Raw genomic sequence first — 21599 nt, 5'->3', positions numbered from 1 at the left:
TGAAGAACTTAATATTGAATTGCTTTATGCAAGTCCAGATTGGAGGAAGTGATTGTTTTGATGGGAGGAAGTGATTGTGTTGGCAAAATGTTAAAGACAAAAACCCCCAAACCTAAATTAAATTACTGAACTCACATGAACTGTAATGAACTTATCCATGATTTATTTTTATTTGTTTTTATTTACTTTTTAGTATGATTGATGCTGTGTAGTTAAGCTACTTCTACTACTAAAATTATTTAATATGTATTAAGTCCATTTTGGACACCTAGTGAGTTTACTAATAATCAAGGTCAGAAATCCAATTCCTTTCAGTGTATTACTCTTAGGGAAACAAATGGCAGGAAAGGTAAAGGTCATATGTCCTAATTAAACTGATTTTTAAAATATATACATTTTTTAAATTCACTACAATTCATGTTGGTCATATCCTTCATAAAAATATAAACTGTGACAAAATCTATACTGGTTTACTTATTTTATTACAACATATTTTGCTAGCATGTGTTTTTGCAGTTTCTGTCTTTTTTTTTCCCCCCAGAATTTCCAACCAGATAGAGAAATACTTGTCGATGTAATAATGTTTTTGTGGCAGAAGTGCAAAGTAGGAGTTCAGCGGATCCAAACAAGTGGAAGTGACTACTTAAAATACATCCACAAATACAAAGTTTATAAAGTATTCCTTTTTCATATCATGTTTCCTTTCATGTAAATGCATTCTATTATGGTTAACCTAAGATAAAATGTATTTCTGAAGTCTAAGTAATACATTTCCTTTTTGATAAACATGCCTAAATCCTCAGTAGTTTCAAAAGGGAGTTGTGTGCTGAATTTGGATAAAAACATTTGTAGGAAATGTTTTTATGGGGGAGAGAAAAACCCCGTCATCCCATAATGCCTTTAAAATAGACAACAAAATAGTTCTGTTCCATTTCTCTGCTAAGGGAAAAGCTGTATAATTCAGGGAAGTCTCCCAAACACAATGGATGAAAATAGCGGCAAGCTGGCAGTGCAAGGGAAGAGATTTGAAAGGAAAAAATCATTTAAAGCCACTTGTTGAACCATTTGTATCTCTGGATATTCCGGAGACTGGAGACTCTCTCAATGTAATGTAGGCTCCGGAGGTTCTTTATAAATTACTGGGATGTCTTACAGCAGCAGTAGGGCCTGCAATCTCTATAGCATTGCTTCCTGTGGTTGTGCCCTGGCATATCCCCATGCCAAGTTTAGTAAGAGTGTCCTCAAAAAGCAGCTTTATAGTTACTTTCTGCTGTGCTTGGGGTAGGCAAATTTTCTTCAAGTTGGAATTGGGGATTATATAGGCCTCTTTTACACAATTCCATCTCTTGTACCTGGCATAAGTAGCTTAGTAAAAGGAGGTTTATCAGGTTATATAAGACTCACTCAGGGTCACAACTAAAATTGGACATCATGCTTCCATGACTTGTGTGCATGACAATTTATGATGATTTTTGTGTCCAAATTCTGTGTCCTTGATGGAAGTTTCTGCTGAGCTTGGCATGGTGATATACACCATGTTGTCCAGTGGAGAACATTTAGAAAATCAAAAAGAAAGAAAGAAAAGAAGAAGATGCTTGTCATTTCATGAAGTGTATGAGGAATGAGGGAACAGCAAAAGGGCTCAATGTTGTACTTTAGAACATCAAGACGGTTGTATCTCTTGCTCCCATTTACACTAGTCCAAATAGAGTTATAGTTCATTAAGTGGGAACAGTTCCTCATGCATTTCTAAACATTTCTGAGTACAACCCCTCACCTCTTAACTATTTTAGGAATATATAAGTATGAATACTTTTAGATTAGGGTTTTCATACTGATTTAAGGTTCTTTTTTATATGTGTTCTTTTTAGTGGATTCATATCCATTGGATAATAAATGAAGTAATTCAGAACAGTAACATGGGAGACACTAACGTGATGCTAGCAGAGGTTACGTTACGTCTTTCTGCAATATTGGAAAACATAGCTGATTGTGCAAATAAATCTGGGAAAAAAACAGGTAAAGTATTTAATGAGAGTATTAATGAAAGCAGATAATAAATATGCAATACATTTTCTAAACATTTTTCTTTTAAATCGGGTTTTAAAATGGTCTCCAGTATTCTGGCCATAGGATTTCAAGATATGAATCTTATTTTTCATTCTTATTCTACAAGAATCATAAAGCAGAGTTAAGAGAGTTAACTCAGTGAGTTAAATCCTAGCTCCATTTAAATAAGTAGAAATGTTATCATTGACTTCAGTGAGGAGGAATTTTCACTGAATGTGTTTAAAATACATGGCCTAAATCAACAATTGTGAACATTAAGTGTAGTAGGAAATAATGCTACTCTATTATTTCTTTGAAATAGCATATAGCGCTAAATCATAGACCATAGAATATGTGTTAGTGCTTTGGAAAAACATTTTCTCTTAATTTGACGAAAATCACACCGCAGTGATGAAAGTTGGGTGAAACTTCATTGAGGCTTCTAGCAGTTACAACCATTCTGCATTCAGGGTAAATGTAAGAAATAGGTTATTCTGCTTTTTCAAATAAGATAGCTAAAACAATAAGAGACACAAACCATAATGCAGGCCTTATGCAAGTTTGCTCACAAACAGGTCTTTGTGAACTGATGGGTTTTGCTCAGTATTATTGGATATAGATATGCCATTTTGTGATCAGAGCTACCAGGATGCCAGAGAAAAGCAGCCAAAAAATAGAACATATAGCAAATGAACGAGTAGCAAGAGAGGGAGGCTTTTTGGACATATAGCTGGTTGGAAAGGAGCTTGGATCTGTAAGGAAAAGGAATGGCTTTCTTTTGTTGGGGAATGGGATTCTGTGTACATTCTTTATAATAAAACAAGTTTACGTTAACGAAATTTCTCTCTTGCTGATTTCCTCTTCTTTTGGAAACAGTTAAGATCTTGAATATTAGTTTACGACTTAGGCCACAAATCGGAATAGCAATACCTTTTAATGGAAAATTACTGTTTTATAAAAATTAATTCAGATATTTTTTAAATATCTGTATAAATTACTTAAAAAATCTGATGGTCAATCAGATAAAATTTGCTTTCAAGAATGAAAAATAAATAAATATTACAGAGGCAGGGATTTTTTTGGGTGATATCTTTTATTGGACCAACTGTATAGTTGGGATAAGCTTAGGTAAGTTTTTGAATGCAAAGCTTTCTTGTACAGGTCACTGTGGACCATCACGGTTATGACATCCCTCTAACACTGCTATAAATATTACAATAAGACTGTGAAGTAAGGGTGGAAACGGACATCACCTTACATGATCGGACATCACCTTTGTGCCACCATAAATATTTTTCACAAAGCAAAATTATATAGATGTCCAGATCCTTTGTCACACCACAAATGCCCAAGTTTGTGGCTGCAACAAAAGGTAGTAATAATTTGTGCCACTTTATTGCAGTGGAAATCTTATTTACTTTACGATGAGAGCGTGGGCAACCCAGATCTGTGACCATTCTCTAGCCACCTTGGGTAGGAGCTGTCTATCTGGGTTTAAGGAGCTTGGTCCTCTGTACTCCAGGATTTTCTGCACAGGATTGGGCCCCTTAAGCCCTGGGAGCACCTATTCAGCTTTTCCCGCTTCCTGAGATGTTCCCTGGGATTTCCAGGGGTGCATCTCTTGAAATGTGGTTCAGGTCACCTGTTGTCCCACAAGATCAACAGGCAGGGCAACAGATGACATGTGTTTTGCCAAATGAAACAAGTCAGCTGTGCCAGCACATCCCAGCACAGCTGCTCTGCTTCATTTGGCAATGTCTTTTTCTAGCCTTATATGATTCCTTATGTTCATACACTTTGCCTGACATTATCTAGTTTGAAAAATGGTGAATATTTAAACTGCCATATTTTTATTTGCCAAAGCATAATCCTAAAGGTAATTATCCATCTTTATCTTTATCCCTTGGGTTAGAACCATAAAAAGTTGTGCAATAATTGAAACTATGCAATTAGTTCTCAAAGCCAGTACAAAGTAATTCTATATGGTTGCCAAAGTCTTCGGTTACTAATAGATTATTTAAACATTATTGGTGTTATTCATTCAGTATAGTTGATTTTCATCTCTATTTTTTTCTTATACAAAAGGAGAGAGAAATGAATCGGAATTACTGACAGAAACTCAAATCTTTGACATTCCTGAAATACTGAAGGTAAAATATATTCCTTTGCTATTGGCATAATATTTGTGAAAAACATTTTCTTAAATGTTTTTCCACTTGGTAAACATCCTTTTAAAATTTAGCATTTTAGTTTTTTGAAGTTGAATTGTTTTTGTACAGTTGCATTAGTGCAAACATATTTCTTAAATCTTCATAGGGAAACCCAGAGAATTTAGCCTTTTCTGACCTTTTATAGTCTTCTGTGATATGAATGTATTTTATGCTAAATCTAGTTTTTCCTTTATAGCACGTTTCTGCTTTTTCCATTATATTTTTTTGTGCTGTAGTCAAAGCAGGCTTTAGCATTCTGGATGGATTTGCAAATCATGCTTTGGGTGCTTTTTCATATGTAACTGATTTTTGCATGTAGTAGTGTGATCCAAATGCACAGGACTAGTCTTACAATGTTGAGAAGGGTTAATAATAGGGTTCTTTTGGGGTCTTTCACAGATCTAACAAACATGATTTGATAGAATGGCTATTAGAGAAACTTTGCTTCATTTAGCGAGACCCTCTGTAATGAACTTAAATGATCATTTAAGGATTTAAGCATATGTAAGCCATGTGCAAATGAGACAACTTCACTGGAGAATTTGCTTTGTTTAGAGTACACTATGTGAAGACCAACATATCACATATATAAAATGTACAACTGCACTTTCAGAATATATTGGTCTCTACATGGGGCACACTAGGCCTGTGCAAAGCGGCTAGTATTTGCTTTGGATTCAGGTTTGGCTGATACTGGGGACAGTGATTCGATTCGATGATTCGAATCACTGTCCGAAATTGATTTGGCCGAATCTGATTCGGAGATTCAGCCACTGCTGAATCAGCCGAATCTCTGAATCAAACAGGCCCCAATCCCCGCCTGCTCTCCCGGCCCCATCAATGGCTGCCCTGCCTGGCCCCAGTGTCCCGGCACTTAAAAACAAACAAACAAACAAAAAACCTCTTGCTGGCGGGGGAGGGAGGGCGATCCCCACTGCCCCCCACTGGCCCATGCTGCATGGGGTGGCTCTGCCATGAGCACCCAAAGACCCTGATGGCCACTGCAGCAGCTGGTGAGTGTGGGACTTTTTTTTAAGTGCTGGTACACTTGGGCTGGGTGGGGCAGCCATTGACAGGGCTGGGAGAGCGGGGCAGGGGTTGGGGGACACTCAGGAGGGCTGGGGGAGCAGGCAGGGGATAGGACCTGGCCATAGTCTCCCCTGCATTTAGCAGCACAGAGCCTGGGTCCAGCTGCCTGTGGCAGTGAGCGGGGACTGCCGAAATCCAAAGTTTTTCCGAATCTGAATTGATTTGTAGGCTTTGAATCAATTCGGACCTTTTTATTGGTCTCCCGATTTGATTCGTATCTGGAGATTCAGCCGCCGAATCGGCCCAAATCTTCTCTGAATTGCATCACCAACTGAAGCTTCGCAGTGCCCTAGCGCACACTAAATAAAGTAAAGGCTTCAGGGAAGCTCTGTCTCATTTGCATGCCTTACATATGCTTAAATGCTAGATTTGTTTAAAAGATATTATTTGTATATGTATTTAAAACAAAACTAGGAAGTTTCATTGAAACATTAAATCTGTGTAAATGGAACTTGGGGCTTTCGGCACAAATCACCATAGGAAAAAAAGCTGTATTTTATTATGCTGTGGTGTTTGAGAAACACTGTCTCATGAGGTAGTTTAAAGACTGTTTTAATGTACAGACATATGGCGTGTCCAGATGAGTGCAGCTATGTGGCGCTGCAAACACTTCTGTAGCACCACATACCGCACAATCAGGTGTTCTTTGTGCTGCAAGGTCATGCTGCCTGTGTGTACGCTGCTCTGTTTTTTTTTCTTCCACAGGCTCCAGGGGTCAAAAAAACCCACAGGGGGAAAAAAATGGAACAGCGCAGGCACAGGCAGCACACGCTGCTGGAAAGTGGAGCTGGGCTGCCTGGAGCTGTGCTGCAGCTGCCAGCCAGGCTTTTCCTGGCAGGATTACCATTGCTGCAGGCCAGGGAGGACCCCAGGACCACTGGCAAGGCTTGTGGCCCCAGCTTCCCCTACTACCCCTAGGGTAACTTGCCGCACACCAAACCACACATGGCATGGGCGTTCCCTGGGTGCATGGTGTGCTGCTGCTACTTGTCCCCGGGGAACCAAACATCTGTGCTCATCTGGACGTGGCCATAGGGTGCATATGCACCTTAATTTTGGAATATCCAAACTTTTAATGTGCTTGCCTTTGGAACCTTTATAATTTCTTAAGTTTTTGGATGGACTTTTGTAAAACCTTTTGTAGGAAATGCTGTACTTGAGGCTGAGACTTCTCTGTTGTAAATTTATCTAGAAAAACTTTCCTTTAAGTGAATATTTTTAGAAATTTCAGAATTTTTTCTTCACTTGTGTTCTTGGTTATTTGAGTTTGTTTGTGCATATACATATTTATCCTTCACTAAAAAATGGTTGAACTTCAAGTCTTTAAAATTAGCCTGTAAAGAAGAATAGTCTATCCAGGGTACCTGAGTGTCTTAATAACAACCAGTAATGCCAGCTCTCTGGCCTTTATACCCTGTACTGTAGCTTTCATTACTACTATAAGTTGATTGTATATAAATTCATTTCAGAAAAGTCCTGCAGAACAGTTGCATTTTGCTTATGAAAGTCTTGAAAAAGCAATTAATGGAATGAACATGTCTCGCTTAATGACCCGTTCACCAGATGGAAAGTCAATATTTGATCACTGTTGTACAAAGGTAAGGCTTCAAAGTATATATTAGAGCAAAATACATGAATAATGTTGGAAATTTTAGTTATGTTTACGCTTCGAATTTCTGCTAAATGTGTATTTTTCACCCCTCCCACCTGAAAAGGGTAGAAAATGATAATTTCCCTGGTGTAAATAGCACATATTATTGAATAAGTTCTGGTATCACTATTTTGCTTTTGATTTTTGTAATGTATTTTTGTGATTTTTCTTTGATTGTAAGAGTCAGAAAACTTTTTTATATGGTTATTACCTGTATCTGTGTATTATAATTAATTTTAATTTTACTTTTGACTGTTATGGAGAAAATTAATTTCTTAGTATGATGTAGTCTTCTATACTTCGATGACAAGTTTATGCAAATTCTTTAACATACTGAGCAATCTAATAATTTTAAAAATAAATGTACTAAAATATTTGATGGAAATCAAGGTTTACTTAATTACTACTATTCTTTGATCAGATGGACCCAAATAGTCAAAATCTATGTGATGCTTTAGCACATGACAGTGATAAAGCAGCCACAGGAAATCATTTTGTGATGGATTTACATTTAGAGCTTATTCAGGCTCAACATCGAATAGCTGTGAAGCTTTTTAAACTAACGCAAGGTAAGGTGCAGTAAAGCTAAATAACTAATACAGATTGATTAGTATGTGTTTTTATTATATTTTTGTAATTCAGCCTAAGTCATAAAGTCTTAGCAGTGCTTGTTAAATACAGTAAATTGAAGGCACTTTGTACATTCCACATACAAAGAAAAAGGTGTGTTGCTTTTCTCTGAAGCACCAGATATTTGTCATATCTAGAAGTCAGAGTCTGACTTGGGGGCACTGGTTTTCCTAATGGTAATTACAAGTCTTTCGGGTGCCTATTGCAGTGTCTACTACATGTGTGCATGGTCAATCAATAGATTTGGGATCAGAGAGGAAATTTTCAGCAAAAACTGGCGAGGACCATTAAGGAATTCCACCCTTCCCACTTCTCCAATGGAAGATGTGCTCCTCTGCTCATCTGAGCACATTTTGATCTTGCTACTTTCCTGCCGCTGCACTTGCTGTTTTTTTTTTTTTCCTACTGTTTATCACATGTGGCACATTATGTAGGCTTTTTATGTAGCATGCTTTTGTGGCTGTGGTAGGTAAGACGGACTGAAATACAGTTGCTGTGTGCTCTTCTGGACAAATTGTTTGCCCCACGGAGATGGATTTATGGCCTGGGACACCCCTTTTGTGTTCCTATATAAGAACAGGGAGGGATAGATTATGTTTGTTTGTATGGTCACTCAAAGAAATGCCATTGAGCCAAACAAGAACAGGGAAGACCAGCATTGCTAATGTTGAATGCAGACCTACTTAAAAACCCTGTTAGAGTACTTTTTCAATAGGGACACCACAATAAGTAAAGTAACTTAATCCTTCCTTTTCTCATAGATGTTCAAATGGATGGCAAAAATTTCAGGGCTACCAAGTCTCATGAGAAAGATGTAAATTGCTTTCATTTAACAGGTAATGTATATTAATTAGATTAAAAAGTGTGGTGCACTATTACTACAAAATATATAAATACGCTTTAAAAATATTTATTTTACAGAAACAGATGTAATGAATAAAGTAAAAAAGAATAAATTATCCAAAGCTATCTTCTTGATGCAGAAGGCTGCACTGATGTACCCTAAAGAGCTGGCAAGTGCCCCCCAAAAGCAGCTACTTGAGGTAACAGGAATTATCTTTTTTGGGACAATTCCACAAATCCTGTGAAATGTCACATTTAAAACAGACTAAGTAAATATGAACATTCTCTTGCCAAATTCTTCTTGAAACTTTCTGTGGCAGAGAGAAGAGAGAAAAAGAAGGAGAGGGAAAGAAATGTTTGACCTCTTTTGTAATGGGATTTAGTTCCAGCACCAAATTTTGTTGATCTGCATAAATTTTAGAAGAGATGCATGAAATAAGTCCCACCCTGGCATGACCTGGCTCTCTCTACCTCTCTGCTGAAGAGGTTATCTGTTTTCAAAGTTCCAAGTGCTGTGTCTGTTGTTGCTGCTTTTGAGGCAGCCTGGGACAAATTTTAGATTAGATTACAGCAGGGGTGGGCAATTATTTTGGGTGGAGGGCCGCTTACTGAGTTTTGGCAAGCCATTGAGGGCCACATGACAGGCAGCCAGGGGCAGATAAATATTCGTTTTCTAAATTTTTTAGGCACCTCATGGGCCAGATAGAATGGCCTGGTAGGCCACATCTTGCCCACGGGCTGCATTTTGCCCGCCCCTGGATTACAGTATTTACAGTCAGCCAAAATGTTGCTGACAAGTAACAGATGAATGGAAACTTTCAAAAGTTTATAATCAAACCTGAATGGAACTTCTTGAGCAAAACAAAGTAACTTTTCTAGCCCCAGGGCTTCCTTGCAGCTGAAATTCAAAGCATGATGCAAACTAGAGTGGTGTTAGAACTTTTCAAAAAGATTGCAAGAATCTTTTTATATTGGAAAGAGTTAGACAGTCAAAATGTAAATGGCATTGTCAGGATGTCCTTGTGCTTGTGATGTCTCTCATTAGCAAGTGCCATTGTTTATCTAATGTTTATCTAATACTGTAAATTTTTTGCAATCATCATCTGTGGGGACTTTTCTTTATTGAGAACAGGTTTTGAATTCTAAGGAATGTTTTAGTACTGTAAAATTACTTACACATGTAGCTGTTGAGAGTTAAGTCCATTATCAAACTCTTTGCTATGTGACTATTTTCAATTTTAAGGAAGCAGTAAATGCTTGTGAGAGGCAAGGATTTTGGGGGGTAATTACCTTTTACTGGACTAACTGCATGGTTCGAGTAGACTTAGACAAGCTTTTGAATGCAATAAGTTGTTTGTAAACTGTCTTCTCAGTCCCTTAGTAATGCACATAATTATGGCTATTTTTATACCACCTACCTCCTGAGCTTGGGACAGATCCTGAGAATCAGGCCCTACCCACTCACTTCACTTAGTAAGGCAATCAAGCCCAGCAGTTAGGCAGAGTAAATGTCATAGCGGGGTTCTGAGTGTGCTGGGGCATAAACCCAGGATCTCTCTAAGGCTAAGTCATCTGATCTGTCTAGCTGCTGAGTTTGGGTACACGTAGAGTGGGAGCAAGGTGGGAGATGATTCTTGGTGGCAATCCCAGATTCAGCAAGGAGGTATACACACACCCTGTATGAGTGTGGATGTTGTGAGTTCCTATTCTTTCTTCACAGACCATATGTCCAAAACTCATCCCTTTCCTGGGAATGAGCCATCTTGGCACTCTGGCACATCATAAAGCTTACTGAATATGTTGCTTAATGAAGACAGAAACAGTAATGGATCTAAATGGCAGGCCTCAAGTTTATTAACATCTTGGAGAGACTTACCTTTCTTGAGTTATTGCTGGGGAGAAGCACTCATTCCAGCTGCAATATGTGATGAACTAAGCATTACTATAAAATTCTAATGCTTACCTGTCAAGGGAGACACCGTGATGATGGTGTTGGCCAAGGTGGTTTTACTGTACCTGGCAGGGGCGATCCTCTTCTCAGCCTTGAATGACTTGGTGTAATTCAGGGTGGAGACCTGTCCATTGCACTGTAGGCAGGCTGACCCCTGCGAGAATCTAGTATAGCCCAATGGGAGGATCTTTGCTATACATTTCATGGTACTGGAGGAGTGCTTTCAGCTCTCCCTCTAGCTTTCTCCTGTATCCTTTTGGTTAGTGGCAAGCAAGACTAGGAGGCATCTGAACTCTAAGGCCTTTGGGCTTGGGGCTTACCCATAGGATACCTGCCACGGATTTGGAAATATCTGAAGTCCCAGACTGAAAAATCTGGGAGGCAAGATACTTACCAGTGGTAGCACCACACAGACGTGAATGACCGAGCTCTGCTCAATATGCTTCCTTGATTCTGTGAAAAAGATGAAACAAAACAAAAAAAACCCAAAACTTACTTTGCCAAAATTCCTTCCCCTTTCTAAAGCAGGTGATTAGTCAGAGTCTGGAGTCCAAAACATTTTCTGTATGTTATTACTACTAAAGGAAAGGGATGGAAGTTGGAAAAGCTGAAGGGGCAGGAGCCCTTCCAAACCCTGTAAGAAGTTTAAATTACTGAAGTAGCCTAGGGCTAGTCATTTCTCAGCTTTTTGTCTGGGCAAAGGGAGGTAGAAAGTTTGTGGCGGAGGAATCTTACCTTGCATTGCCCATCATGAACTCTCTCTCCTTTCAGGACTGTGTATCCCACTATTGTCCTAACCCCCCAAACTTGGCTGTTCTTGGAGCTTTCCTTCAGAATCTCTGCTGACTTGGCTGTAGTTCCCTCTGTGAGAGGGACCTCTGCCACTTCTCCATCTTGGTTGGAGCCAGAATATGTAACTGGCCACCATTATTTTAATTAACAGTAAGCCACCATTATTTTAATCAACCGTCAACAGTAAACATTTTACCTCTTAATCTAAGGTTGGACGGAGAACCTGTATTTGTGGTGATGCCCTCTTCCCCAGAGAATTCAGCATTACTGTTGTTGTACATTGTGCAATTCTTGTTTGCATGGAGAGTTTATACAAGATTCCACTGACAATTTAAATCCCACTAATCCTTAATTTGCACATATGAGGTGCATTCTGTGCAAAGACTACTATTTTTTGGAGAATTTCAACATATTAGATTATAACATTCATTTTGAGGGCGTCTTGTAAATATTGCATGTATCTAGCTCACCTTGATTTTTATCTTCTGTTTTAATTTTTAACTGTAGGAAGCGTTAACTCTAATTCAGAAGGTTGAAGCAGAGCAAAATATATTGTACTCCAATCTCAAACAGTCTACAAGTACTGAGAAAAACAGAGTTCCCCCACCTCCTATATTGGTTTCCAGATCACATTGTTCCATGACATTTAAACCAGCTCCATTCACTTCAGATGTTCAGGTAATGCTTTTCATAATGACTCTATAAGAAGTATATTAAATTATAAGTGGCAGTGAGGAAGGTTGTTTCATCAATACTATATTCATCACAGTGCTCTTTATCATTCTCAGGCAGATTATATTCTCCTGACTGAATAAATTATAAATTCTTATCTGAGTGAGTCACCGGTGACTCACTGTTGTGATCTTCATTTACCTGTGACTTATTTTTTCTCATGCAGCTTGTTCTCTCTGTTCCTACTATTTATCATCCCTTTATCCTACCTGTCAAAAACTCATCCTTCTGCTGAATGCATGCTATGCTCTCTTCAAATGGGTATACAAAATAACCAGTCTGCCATTTTCTCAAGAGATTAATTTTAGTAATAAATTTGTTCCAACAACCTTAAATAATAGTATGTTCACAGTGTAGATAGAAACAGTGGGAACTCAATTGCTGGTTAGTGTTACGAGCAAAATTCTGAAAACAATTTGGCCTATTGATTGAATTGCAAACTTGAATTACTTTGGAGACCATATATTCCCATTTATACCCTCTTAACAATTTAAAAGGTTAAAAAAATTAAACTAATTTAAAGCTCAGTAGTCTAACGCCATGTAATACATACTTATCCACATTTAATGTATTGTACAGTGAATTTTTACAGATTTTATAGGGTTTTCTCCACTAGATGGTGCAATGTGTTTATTTTTTCATTTGTTTGAGAAATTTGTTTTCTGGAGAATTTTTATCTACAGGTACATGGACTCATGGAATTGATATCTCAGATATATCTACTACTTTTTATAAAATCCTTCTCTTCATTAAAAAGTGCATGCTACAATGAAATTTGATTTCATTTAAATTGAGTTGCATACATTTTTTATGGTGGAAGTCAAAACATCTCAAAATACGAGTTTCTCCTACTACCTTATGAATTATAAAAGGTTTCATTTTAAGGGGGGAAAAAAGCTATCATACTACACTATTTATTGCTTGAAAATCCATCTAGCTTTTAGTGTCAGTTAACTCAAATGTAAGCAAAAAAGTGCAAGGAAAGGTAACATTTCAGCTGTTCAGGATTTTACTTTGTATGTTGCATATTTATTTGCATGTTTACATTATAACCAAAACTATTAATTTTGTTAGAGTTTGTACTTAAAGATGTGACAGAAATCCAAAACAATAGAGTACTATTTCCTGTGAAATTTCAGGAAAACTGTCATAAGTTTCATAAAGCTGTAATATTCAGATCTATTTTCTGAGACCCTCCTTCATATTGAGCAGTTTCATAGGACCCCTCTATATGTTAAGTTTATGCCATGAATAACATTTTAATCACAGCACAAATGGCAAGGGTGCTACACATGAACCCAATATAAGATGTTGTAAAGTAGCAGACCAGCCGCAACAATGTTAATCATTTTTTATGGCTGGTTTGCATGGTGCCTGGCTTGCATGCTGCCTTGTGTTGAATGTGTTCCATGTCCAGGGCTGCCCCAGAGCTTGGGTTGGCAATCAGATGATTCTTGGCCCTGGTCCCAGGATTGCACCAGTCTCAAACTAGCTATGGTGCTGTTCTAGGGCTGGAGCTGACAATGACTGGATTGTCAGCCCCAGTCCTGGGACCACGCTTGGCTGTGAGCACTTGTTTTTCAACTTGTGGGTGCAGGGAGAGTCTGGGATCTCCCCTTGCACTGATAAGTAGAAAGGGCATATTGGGATCTGATCCCTGATCCCAAAAGCACACCTCCTGCCATGCACCATTCAACAGAAATAAAGGGATCTGGATCTTGCTCTTTGTTGTTTTTCACTTTTTGTCATATAGAATTTCCTTCCAGAAGTTCTCTTGTTATTTTTGTGGAACAAGTGTTGTAAAATGTAGAGAAACAAAAGAAATCTGAGTGATGTCTCCATAATTTTAGGGCTCTCTAAAATGTGGTCCTTCATGTTTAGATTATGAATTTGAATTCAGTCATGACTTTTCCTAAAGTTGTTCAGAAGTCTACTGCATATAAATTAAATTTATCCAAGTTCCTAGTGGTTCTGATCTAGTAGAGCACTTAACACTGCTCTACTTAAATTTAAGTTGTACATATTTAAATTTTAAGCATGTATATAGTTTTTTTTTAAATCAGTAGACCCAATCTAGCTGGTACTGGAATTCATGATAGTTTCTATGTTTCCCTTCTGCAGAATAATGCCCAGCGGGGCTACTTGTTTGCTTGCTTGCTTGATTTCTTGCTTAAAGGCCAGATTTTTAAAGGTACTTAAGCACTGAATGATGCATAGTGGGAGTTTACAAAGCTTACTGGCACCAAAATTCTATTTATTTTAAGGGGAGTTAATAACTTGGGTGTTGCATTTCTTATACAGCACATTTAAAAGTATGAACTAAGCACATTACTGGATCAGGCCTCAACTCTCCATGTCATGAAAGTAAGTATCAGGAATAGCAATTTCTGGTGGAGTACAAAAACTCAATTCAGTGAGCATGGTGACCTATAAAGATAGTCCCTTTGGATTATGTTTGAGCCGTATTAGTGGGACAGTAGAGAGGGAGATTTAGCTTTTGGCCAAACTAAACAATTATTTTTTAACACCATTATTTTATCAAATTTGTTGTGAAGACCTTTTTCAGCAATGGCATATGTTCTTCATCAGACAATATTTTTTTTTCTTGATGTAAAAGTTAATACATTAAAGATGATGGTAAGTAACAAATATTTAACTTCTCTTCTTTTTTTAAAGGTTTTCTGGTACAGAATTTTTGGTTGTGTAGCAGCAGGAAGCAATACAAAAGTAAGGTTAAATAATCATCACCTTCCAAATGCAGGAGAAGAGGTAAGGGAAACCTATGTATGCCATATTCCCTCTCTAAAAGACTCTCTCTATTGAGCTTTCACTGAGTAAATGCATCTGACACCTTTCCCTCCCACTCCTCCATCTCTGTGTAATCAGCTAGCTGGCCAAACCTTTAGAGAGCCCTTTGATCTTTATTTCAAGTGTTTGAAATTCTGCTGGGCTCAAGGCATTCTCCCAGAACTTTTTTCTTGAATAATGAGTAGAGTGCTTCAAAGATTGTTGGTTTAAGGTGGCCTCTATTTCTTTTATTATATCAGTTTTTTAAAGATGTTTCCATAAGGTAACGAAAAAAAGGGGTAGAAGTATGAGATTTGTTTATAGATTACACCACCATTACAGGGCTACATAGAAGAATGGAGAAATGGCGAAAAGGAAATTTTAAGCAGAATTAAAAAACAAATGTGCTGGTTCTTTTGATATTTTTATTCAGTAAAAATAGAGGAGGAGCTATAACCATCAACTATTTTGTTTTCTGAAGCACCTTACCTTGGGTTTATCTATGACTCATTCCTTGATATATCAAAGTATTGCACCCTAATAGTCTTCACAATCCAACTTGACAGTATATATGCTTTTGTGTAAAGATAACTGAACCCTTTTTTGTTTTGTATCTAGCCCTCTCTACATGTTCAGCCACTCTATAGGCAGCCTGAGAGTTTTTTCTTTGTTAAAGGAAACTTGCAGATTTAACTGCCTTACTATTCTCTCCCAGTGCAATTCCAGAGTAACCTAATATTCCATGGTACTTGCCTTGGGAATGGCACAGATATGTGTATGTTTTCTGCATTAGTTAAATGGGTGGATTATAACATTATTTCAAAGAAATACCTCCAAAAATAAGTAAAAGGTCTCGCATGCTAAGTGCAGACATTGCGGGGGGAAGGAGAGGGTTAGTGGGAGGTTAGATTGTATTAAAAATGGCCACCCAATCTAAGATAAGATGGGATGGGGTGGCTGGTGGTGGGGTTGGGGGCAAACAGGCAAACGGGAGAAGTCAAGCAGGAACCATGAGAGCGATAGTGGGACAGGCAATGTCCACAGGAGGGATTGGGGAGTGTGGGGACAGTCAGCATCCACAGGAGTGATTAGGGGACAGGTGGCATCCATGGGCGTTATCAAAGGAATTGGGGGTGGGGGGAAGGTTGGGTCTCTGGGGGGTTGCTGGGGCCTGGGGCCAGGGGCAGAAGTTACACATAAACCAGTTTAAGTGATTAGAAATCAGTTTAAACGGAAGTTCAGTGCACATAAATCCCTTCAAAATGGTTGAAACAGGTTTAAGAGAACCTGAATAGCACAAACTGGTTTATGGGACTTCTGTCCCAGACCCCTTCCCAGTTCAAGTTAATTCACAGTCCCCCAGCATCCCAGGATGCTTTGCAGCCTTGGGCTGTGCTGTCTGCTCCAGTGGAGCAGGGACTACCTCACCCCTGTGCTCTATAGCTTGCTTCCTGCCTGCGGTCAGCGCATGGGAGGTGGGGGGGGCAGGGGAACAGACCCCCAGACCGCCTTAGCCCAGGTCTACACAGCTCATGGGGAGGGGGGGAAGCCCCTTTGGTGGTGGGGAGCTGGGAGAATTTTGTGCCTCCCCCTGCCCTGCACAGCTGCTTCCCTTAGCTGCTGGCACAGGAGGGAGGGGGAAGGAGTTCCCAAGGCTGTGGGGGTGGGGGCACCAGGGAGCCCCTGCCTTGGGGGCTTCTTCCTCTTTGGCCCCAGGTCCCCTAGCTGGGCAGCCTTGGGGAACTGAGGGGAATTTCCCCCCAACCCCCTTCCCAGCTGCTGATTGCTTCAGCCGCTGCCACAGGAGGGAAGGAGAAGGAATCCTCTAGGCTGGGTGCCTGCCTGTGCAGCCCAGCATGGGGGCACCAGGGAGCTGCTGCCTTGGAGGGCTTCCCTCTACCCCAGGCCAGGGTTCCCCAGCCTGGGGTAAGTCCAAGGAGATGAGGGGAATTCTTCCCTTCCTGAACCCCGCAGTTGCTTGCCTTAGCCACTGCGAGTATCAGGGACAGCCCAGGGCAGCCTCTGAGGAAAGGGAAATTTTCCCCTTCCTCTGCAGGTGTTTGTCCCCCGTTTGTCCAGGTGCTGGTCAGTGCTGCCCTTCCCCCCTCCCCCCCCTTCCCCAGTTAAAAGCTGAACATCAGTTCAGTTGGTTATCAGCTTAGAGGAAGTTGTCTAGATTGAATCTATTCTGCCTTGGGGTTTTTGACTGTCTCTACTTAGCTTGGGAGGGTTTCTGGGATGAGAGGGGCTTGTGGGGTTCACAGGGGAACTTTGAGGAACTAGGGCTACTTTCGTCCCTCCTGTCCCTCCCCCCACCAATATTTACTTTCTTGGCTCGCTGCTGCAGTGATAAAACAAGCATGGGGAGTGACTTGTGGGATGGGGGGTTGGGAGAGGGCTGAAGGGCTGGGAGGGCCTAAACCAGGGGCGGGCAATTATTTCAGGTGGAGGGCCGCTTACTGAGTTTTGGCAAGCCATCGAGGGACACATGACAGGCAGCCAGGGACAAACAAATAAACATTTTCTAAATTTTTTAGGGGCCCCACAGGCCAGATAGAATGGCCTGGCGGGCCGCATCTGGCCCTTGGGCCGCATTTTGCCCACCCCTGGCCTAAACATAACCCAGTGCCAGAGAGACAGGTAGGAAAAGTGGAGCCCCATGGCTGGAGCTGGCAGCTAGGGTTTCCCAGCCCTGAGGCTGTGCGGGTAACCATGTAGAAATCCCATTCATTGGTCTAACCTAGGTCAATTAAATTTGAGCGTACATTGATCCAGGTCTGTTTTAGACTGCGTTCTACCATTTTTAGATGAGTCTGTGTGCACAGAACTTCTGACAGTTCCAGGTTTAGATTGATTTCCAATCACTTAGGTTGGGTAAGGTCCACACCAGGGCAAACTAAGTGAGACTGGGTAGCCATTTTTAACCTGCTCTAACCTCCCCCTAACCTCTCCAAATGTCTGCACTTAACCACAATAAAATTTACTTTCTGTGACTTCCCTTTTTGTATGTATGATACATAGAAGTAGATGTATTTCTTATTAACAGATACCAGCTGATGGGAAAAGCCTTTTGGAAATAAAAGGCTTAAATCCAAATGAAAAGTACATATTTGCAGTTGCAGCATATTCCTCAGATGGAAAGCTTATTGGTGATGCTACTGGGGAAACAACTAAACCCATACTTGCATATCCACCTCTTTCTGCTACTACTGCTCGAGCATATTTGACTCAGGTAAATTTTAATCAATAGATGCATGGTTTAATTTGGTGTTATATTTGTTTTTTCCTTTTTAATGAAGATTCCAAAACATTTTTTTTTAATCAGGACCCAACATAAATTTTCTGGAGTCGCCAACAAGCACAATTTAAAGTAACCAATGAAAAAGTGTAGTAGCCAACTTAATTCTCACTTCATGTGTAATACCAGCTTAAGGAAAATCTTTTTCTGGGCTACTCCTCTTGTCCTTTTTTCCAATCTGCCACTCTCCGTTTAGTAAGCTCTTCCTTTTCTTTTTTTTTTCCCTCTTCTCATCCAGGTTTTTTTTGGTCTTTGGGAGACAGTTAAACAGTTGGAGATCATTTTAATGGGCATTGACAAGTGGGGCAAAAGATCTGATTAACTTTTGCAGGGGATATATCCAATATTGAAACAAAACCAGAGCTCTCAGAATTACAAATACTTTGAGAGACTCCTTTCATTATGTCTTTTATAAATTCTTTCTTCAAAAAGAAAGAGTTAGAAGAAGCAGCTGCATAATGGGGAAAGGGTGAATCCTTCCAGCCCCATGGAACCTGGGAAGCTGTGAGAGAGGTTGTCCAAGATTTGCAGAGGTTAGAACTATCCCTGTGAATTGCCGTCCATTTGTGTGGTCCAATTTGCATCCCCTCATCCTTGTTGACCTGGCTCCTGCAGTCATAGCAGCTACTGAGGAAATTCAGGGTGGATTAATAGAGTCAGGGTGGATTAGTACCACCCACAGTGACTTTCACACAGACTTTGCATAGAGGAATGGCCAACATTCTATCACACCATTTTTTATTCTAGTTCTGAATCAAATGCTACTTATCAACATTAAAGGTGCAGTGAGATCTGATGCATAATCCCAGCAATTGCACTTCCTGCTATACCACACATACATGGCAGGAGGTGCAATTATGGGACTGAAGATCAGATCACATTGTGCCATATTGCTAGTGCAGGGGGAGCCCAGGATGAGAGTGTGCCCTTGATCCAATGTGCTCACTCAACTAGGAGAGCCCATTTGTTGATTGTGCTCCCCTTTCTGGGAGCCCTAATCAGCTGATGGGTGCTCCTAGCTAGGGGAGCACATAAGAGCTAAGGGCTTCCATGAGCTCCCTTAGCTGGGAGCCCCCAGTCACCTGACCAGAATTTCCAGCCTCTGTAGCACATGGGAGTCTTGAAGGACTCCAGTGTGCTCAGAAGGGTGGGAGTACTGGTTGCATATTCAATTAGTCATAATGGGATCCAGCCACAACATTATTACATATATTTTGTGTAATAACATTGTGGAGTTATTACATGCATTTTGTGGCTTATTTCTTGTTTTATCACACCATTAATTGAATGAACATGATTAGGTCACTATTTAAGATGTGATTAACCAGTTAATCATGCTTTAAGTGTAACATCTGTCAGGAGCCAAAGGCTCTGCAAGTCCTATAGAATCAGATGAGTTTTAGATGTATGTTGCTCAGTTATGATTCTGAGAATATTTTAAGATAGTATAAACATCCCTGAAGTGTTGGAAAGACAAAAGATTATACATTCTAAAGACTTTCTTGTTACTGCTGTCATAGTTACTTGGCTTCACTATATAAAAACACCCAAGATCAATAGTTTTATTTAATTAACTATTATTAGTAAGCATTATAATCATGAATGTAACAACTTCATTATGAAAAGTATATAATTTCAAACCTACGTTATATTTTGTAGATTGCCTATCAGACCGGCAGCTATACATTAGCCAAGAAAGCTTTCTCACCAGTGTGGAATTATTTTGTCTCGTCTCCATCTCTACCATCTGCTGATTCAGGAGTTATTTTTTCCAGTAACAATTTTACTATATCTCTGAACAGGTAACTGGTAAAAGGATTTTTTTTAATAACAATTAATTGTAAATGTGCACTATTTTATTTTATAAAGTAACAGGTTATAAATTATTATTTATGCTCTCAGTCTGAATGCTGACAATTGTTAATGTTGTCATAAAAATATATATGATCAAAATAACAGAGAGTTTTCATTATAGCTGTTACCTCTACTATTATTTATAATGAAGTTTTCTCAGATAAGACAACTGGGCAAAATTTTTCCCAAGAAAAATTTGATTGCCTTATTTTCCTGTATAGAATATACAACACCAGAATTGTCACTTCTTGATGTTCTTGACATTATTAGAAGGAACAGGGTCTCAGAAATGTCTCTAGTGTTTATAGCCTCTCCAAAATGGTAAAGGAAAACAGACTGATATTTTACACTTTTTAACATTATAGAGGTTTTAACTCAGCCTTGTAAGGAAGTCTACTAAAACTTCATGGAAAGAACACAAAAGGAAATAAAAACAATTATTTGCAAGATAAAAAAAGACAAATTGTGTTTGGCATACATATATATAAGGTAATAGAAAAGAAATGCAGTTAGGTTAAAATATATTAATAGTTTGTCAATTTTCAGTAATCCAAAACATCTGAATTTTACATCATCATCTTCATTGGATGAACTCTTTTTATTAATTGTGTTAATAGGAAAATATTGGCATGATTGTAGAGGAGAAATAAAGTAGTTTTAAAATCTATAAGTTTGAATTTTGCAGAAATGCTGCAGAACTTTGAAGGTTTATTGGTATGAATCCAGGGCATATCACAAACAACCAATGTGTTTTTGTTCAATTTTGAATAGTGTTGTTAAAACAAAAACTATTTTCTGAAAAAAAATCTTCCCTCAAGTTTTGTATTACTCGTCTTTCTTTATATTATAACTGCTATATTACCGCTTCCACATCAAACCAGACCTATTCCTAAATCCATAGAAATAAATGAAAAAATTCCCATTTAAAGACAAGAGCATAAGGCCAAATTTTAAAGATATTCAGACACCTAACTCTCTTGGGTGTCTAACTTGTATGAGAATTAGGTGTCTGAATAACTTTAAAAATGCACACAAGACGTAGGATTGAAAGATACCTTCTGGAACAGAGACTGCTTTCTTCCTGTTGCAAGCAACTTTGTCATATAATACCATTCATAAACTTTTGAAGCTACATTTTAAATGTGGTTAGATTTTTTTACTTCCATAGGTTTTAGGTGTTAATTTATTACTTTATTTATTTGTATAATTTTTTTCATTCATCTTTTGTTCCTATTTATCTGTTTTATGTATGTTGCATATTTTGGTTCAAACCATATTGGCTGCTGATACACATGCTTGGATGGGGGGAGGGGCCATTTAATTAGAGCAGCTTCCAGGATCCCCCTCTAATTGAAAACAGCTCACTGTCATGTGTATTAAGCCCCCCGCATGTCAAAATGGCTGCAGGGGCACTTTAACTAAAGCCCATTCAAAGAGGTTTAGTTAAAGCACCCCTGTGACAATTTTGAAACAGGGGGCTTAATACACGTGGTGAGGCTATGCTGGAACGTTCTTATTAGAACATGTTAGCCCACATCTATAGTCACCCTAAGGTTGTTTGTTCTAAAGATAAGACCTATTCATATTTGATTTGTATGAATCAAATGAAGATTGCAGTTTGGAACAGCTGCTTAGAATTTTTCTAGAGATTTTCTTTTTTTTCAGTTAAGTCCAGATCCATCTCCCATTAAAGTTAATGTAAAGTTGTCCATG

The 21599-nt window shown here is 39.0% G+C and overlaps 1 protein-coding gene across 1 annotated transcript in view; it reads left to right on the top strand.

Moving 5' to 3' along the window:
* The window catches only part of CFAP54 (cilia and flagella associated protein 54), a 231349-nt gene that overhangs the window by 35612 nt on the left and 174138 nt on the right, over positions 1-21599 (top strand). Inside the window, exons 13-23 of the mRNA XM_025213430.1 lie at positions 542-676; positions 1872-2019; positions 4135-4199; positions 6818-6946; positions 7421-7568; positions 8391-8465; positions 8551-8672; positions 11723-11893; positions 14624-14716; positions 17781-17966; positions 19692-19834. Coding sequence (XP_025069215.1) covers positions 542-676; positions 1872-2019; positions 4135-4199; positions 6818-6946; positions 7421-7568; positions 8391-8465; positions 8551-8672; positions 11723-11893; positions 14624-14716; positions 17781-17966; positions 19692-19834 — 1415 coding nt within the window. The remainder of the gene's footprint in view (positions 1-541; positions 677-1871; positions 2020-4134; positions 4200-6817; positions 6947-7420; positions 7569-8390; positions 8466-8550; positions 8673-11722; positions 11894-14623; positions 14717-17780; positions 17967-19691; positions 19835-21599) is intronic.

The sequence above is a fragment of the Alligator sinensis genome, unplaced genomic scaffold (genome assembly GCF_000455745.1).
Source record: "Alligator sinensis unplaced genomic scaffold, ASM45574v1 scaffold154_2, whole genome shotgun sequence".
Taxonomy (NCBI): domain Eukaryota; kingdom Metazoa; phylum Chordata; order Crocodylia; family Alligatoridae; genus Alligator; species Alligator sinensis.
The sequence above is the reverse complement of the archived record's forward strand: the minus strand, read 5'-3'. Positions and strand labels throughout refer to the sequence as shown.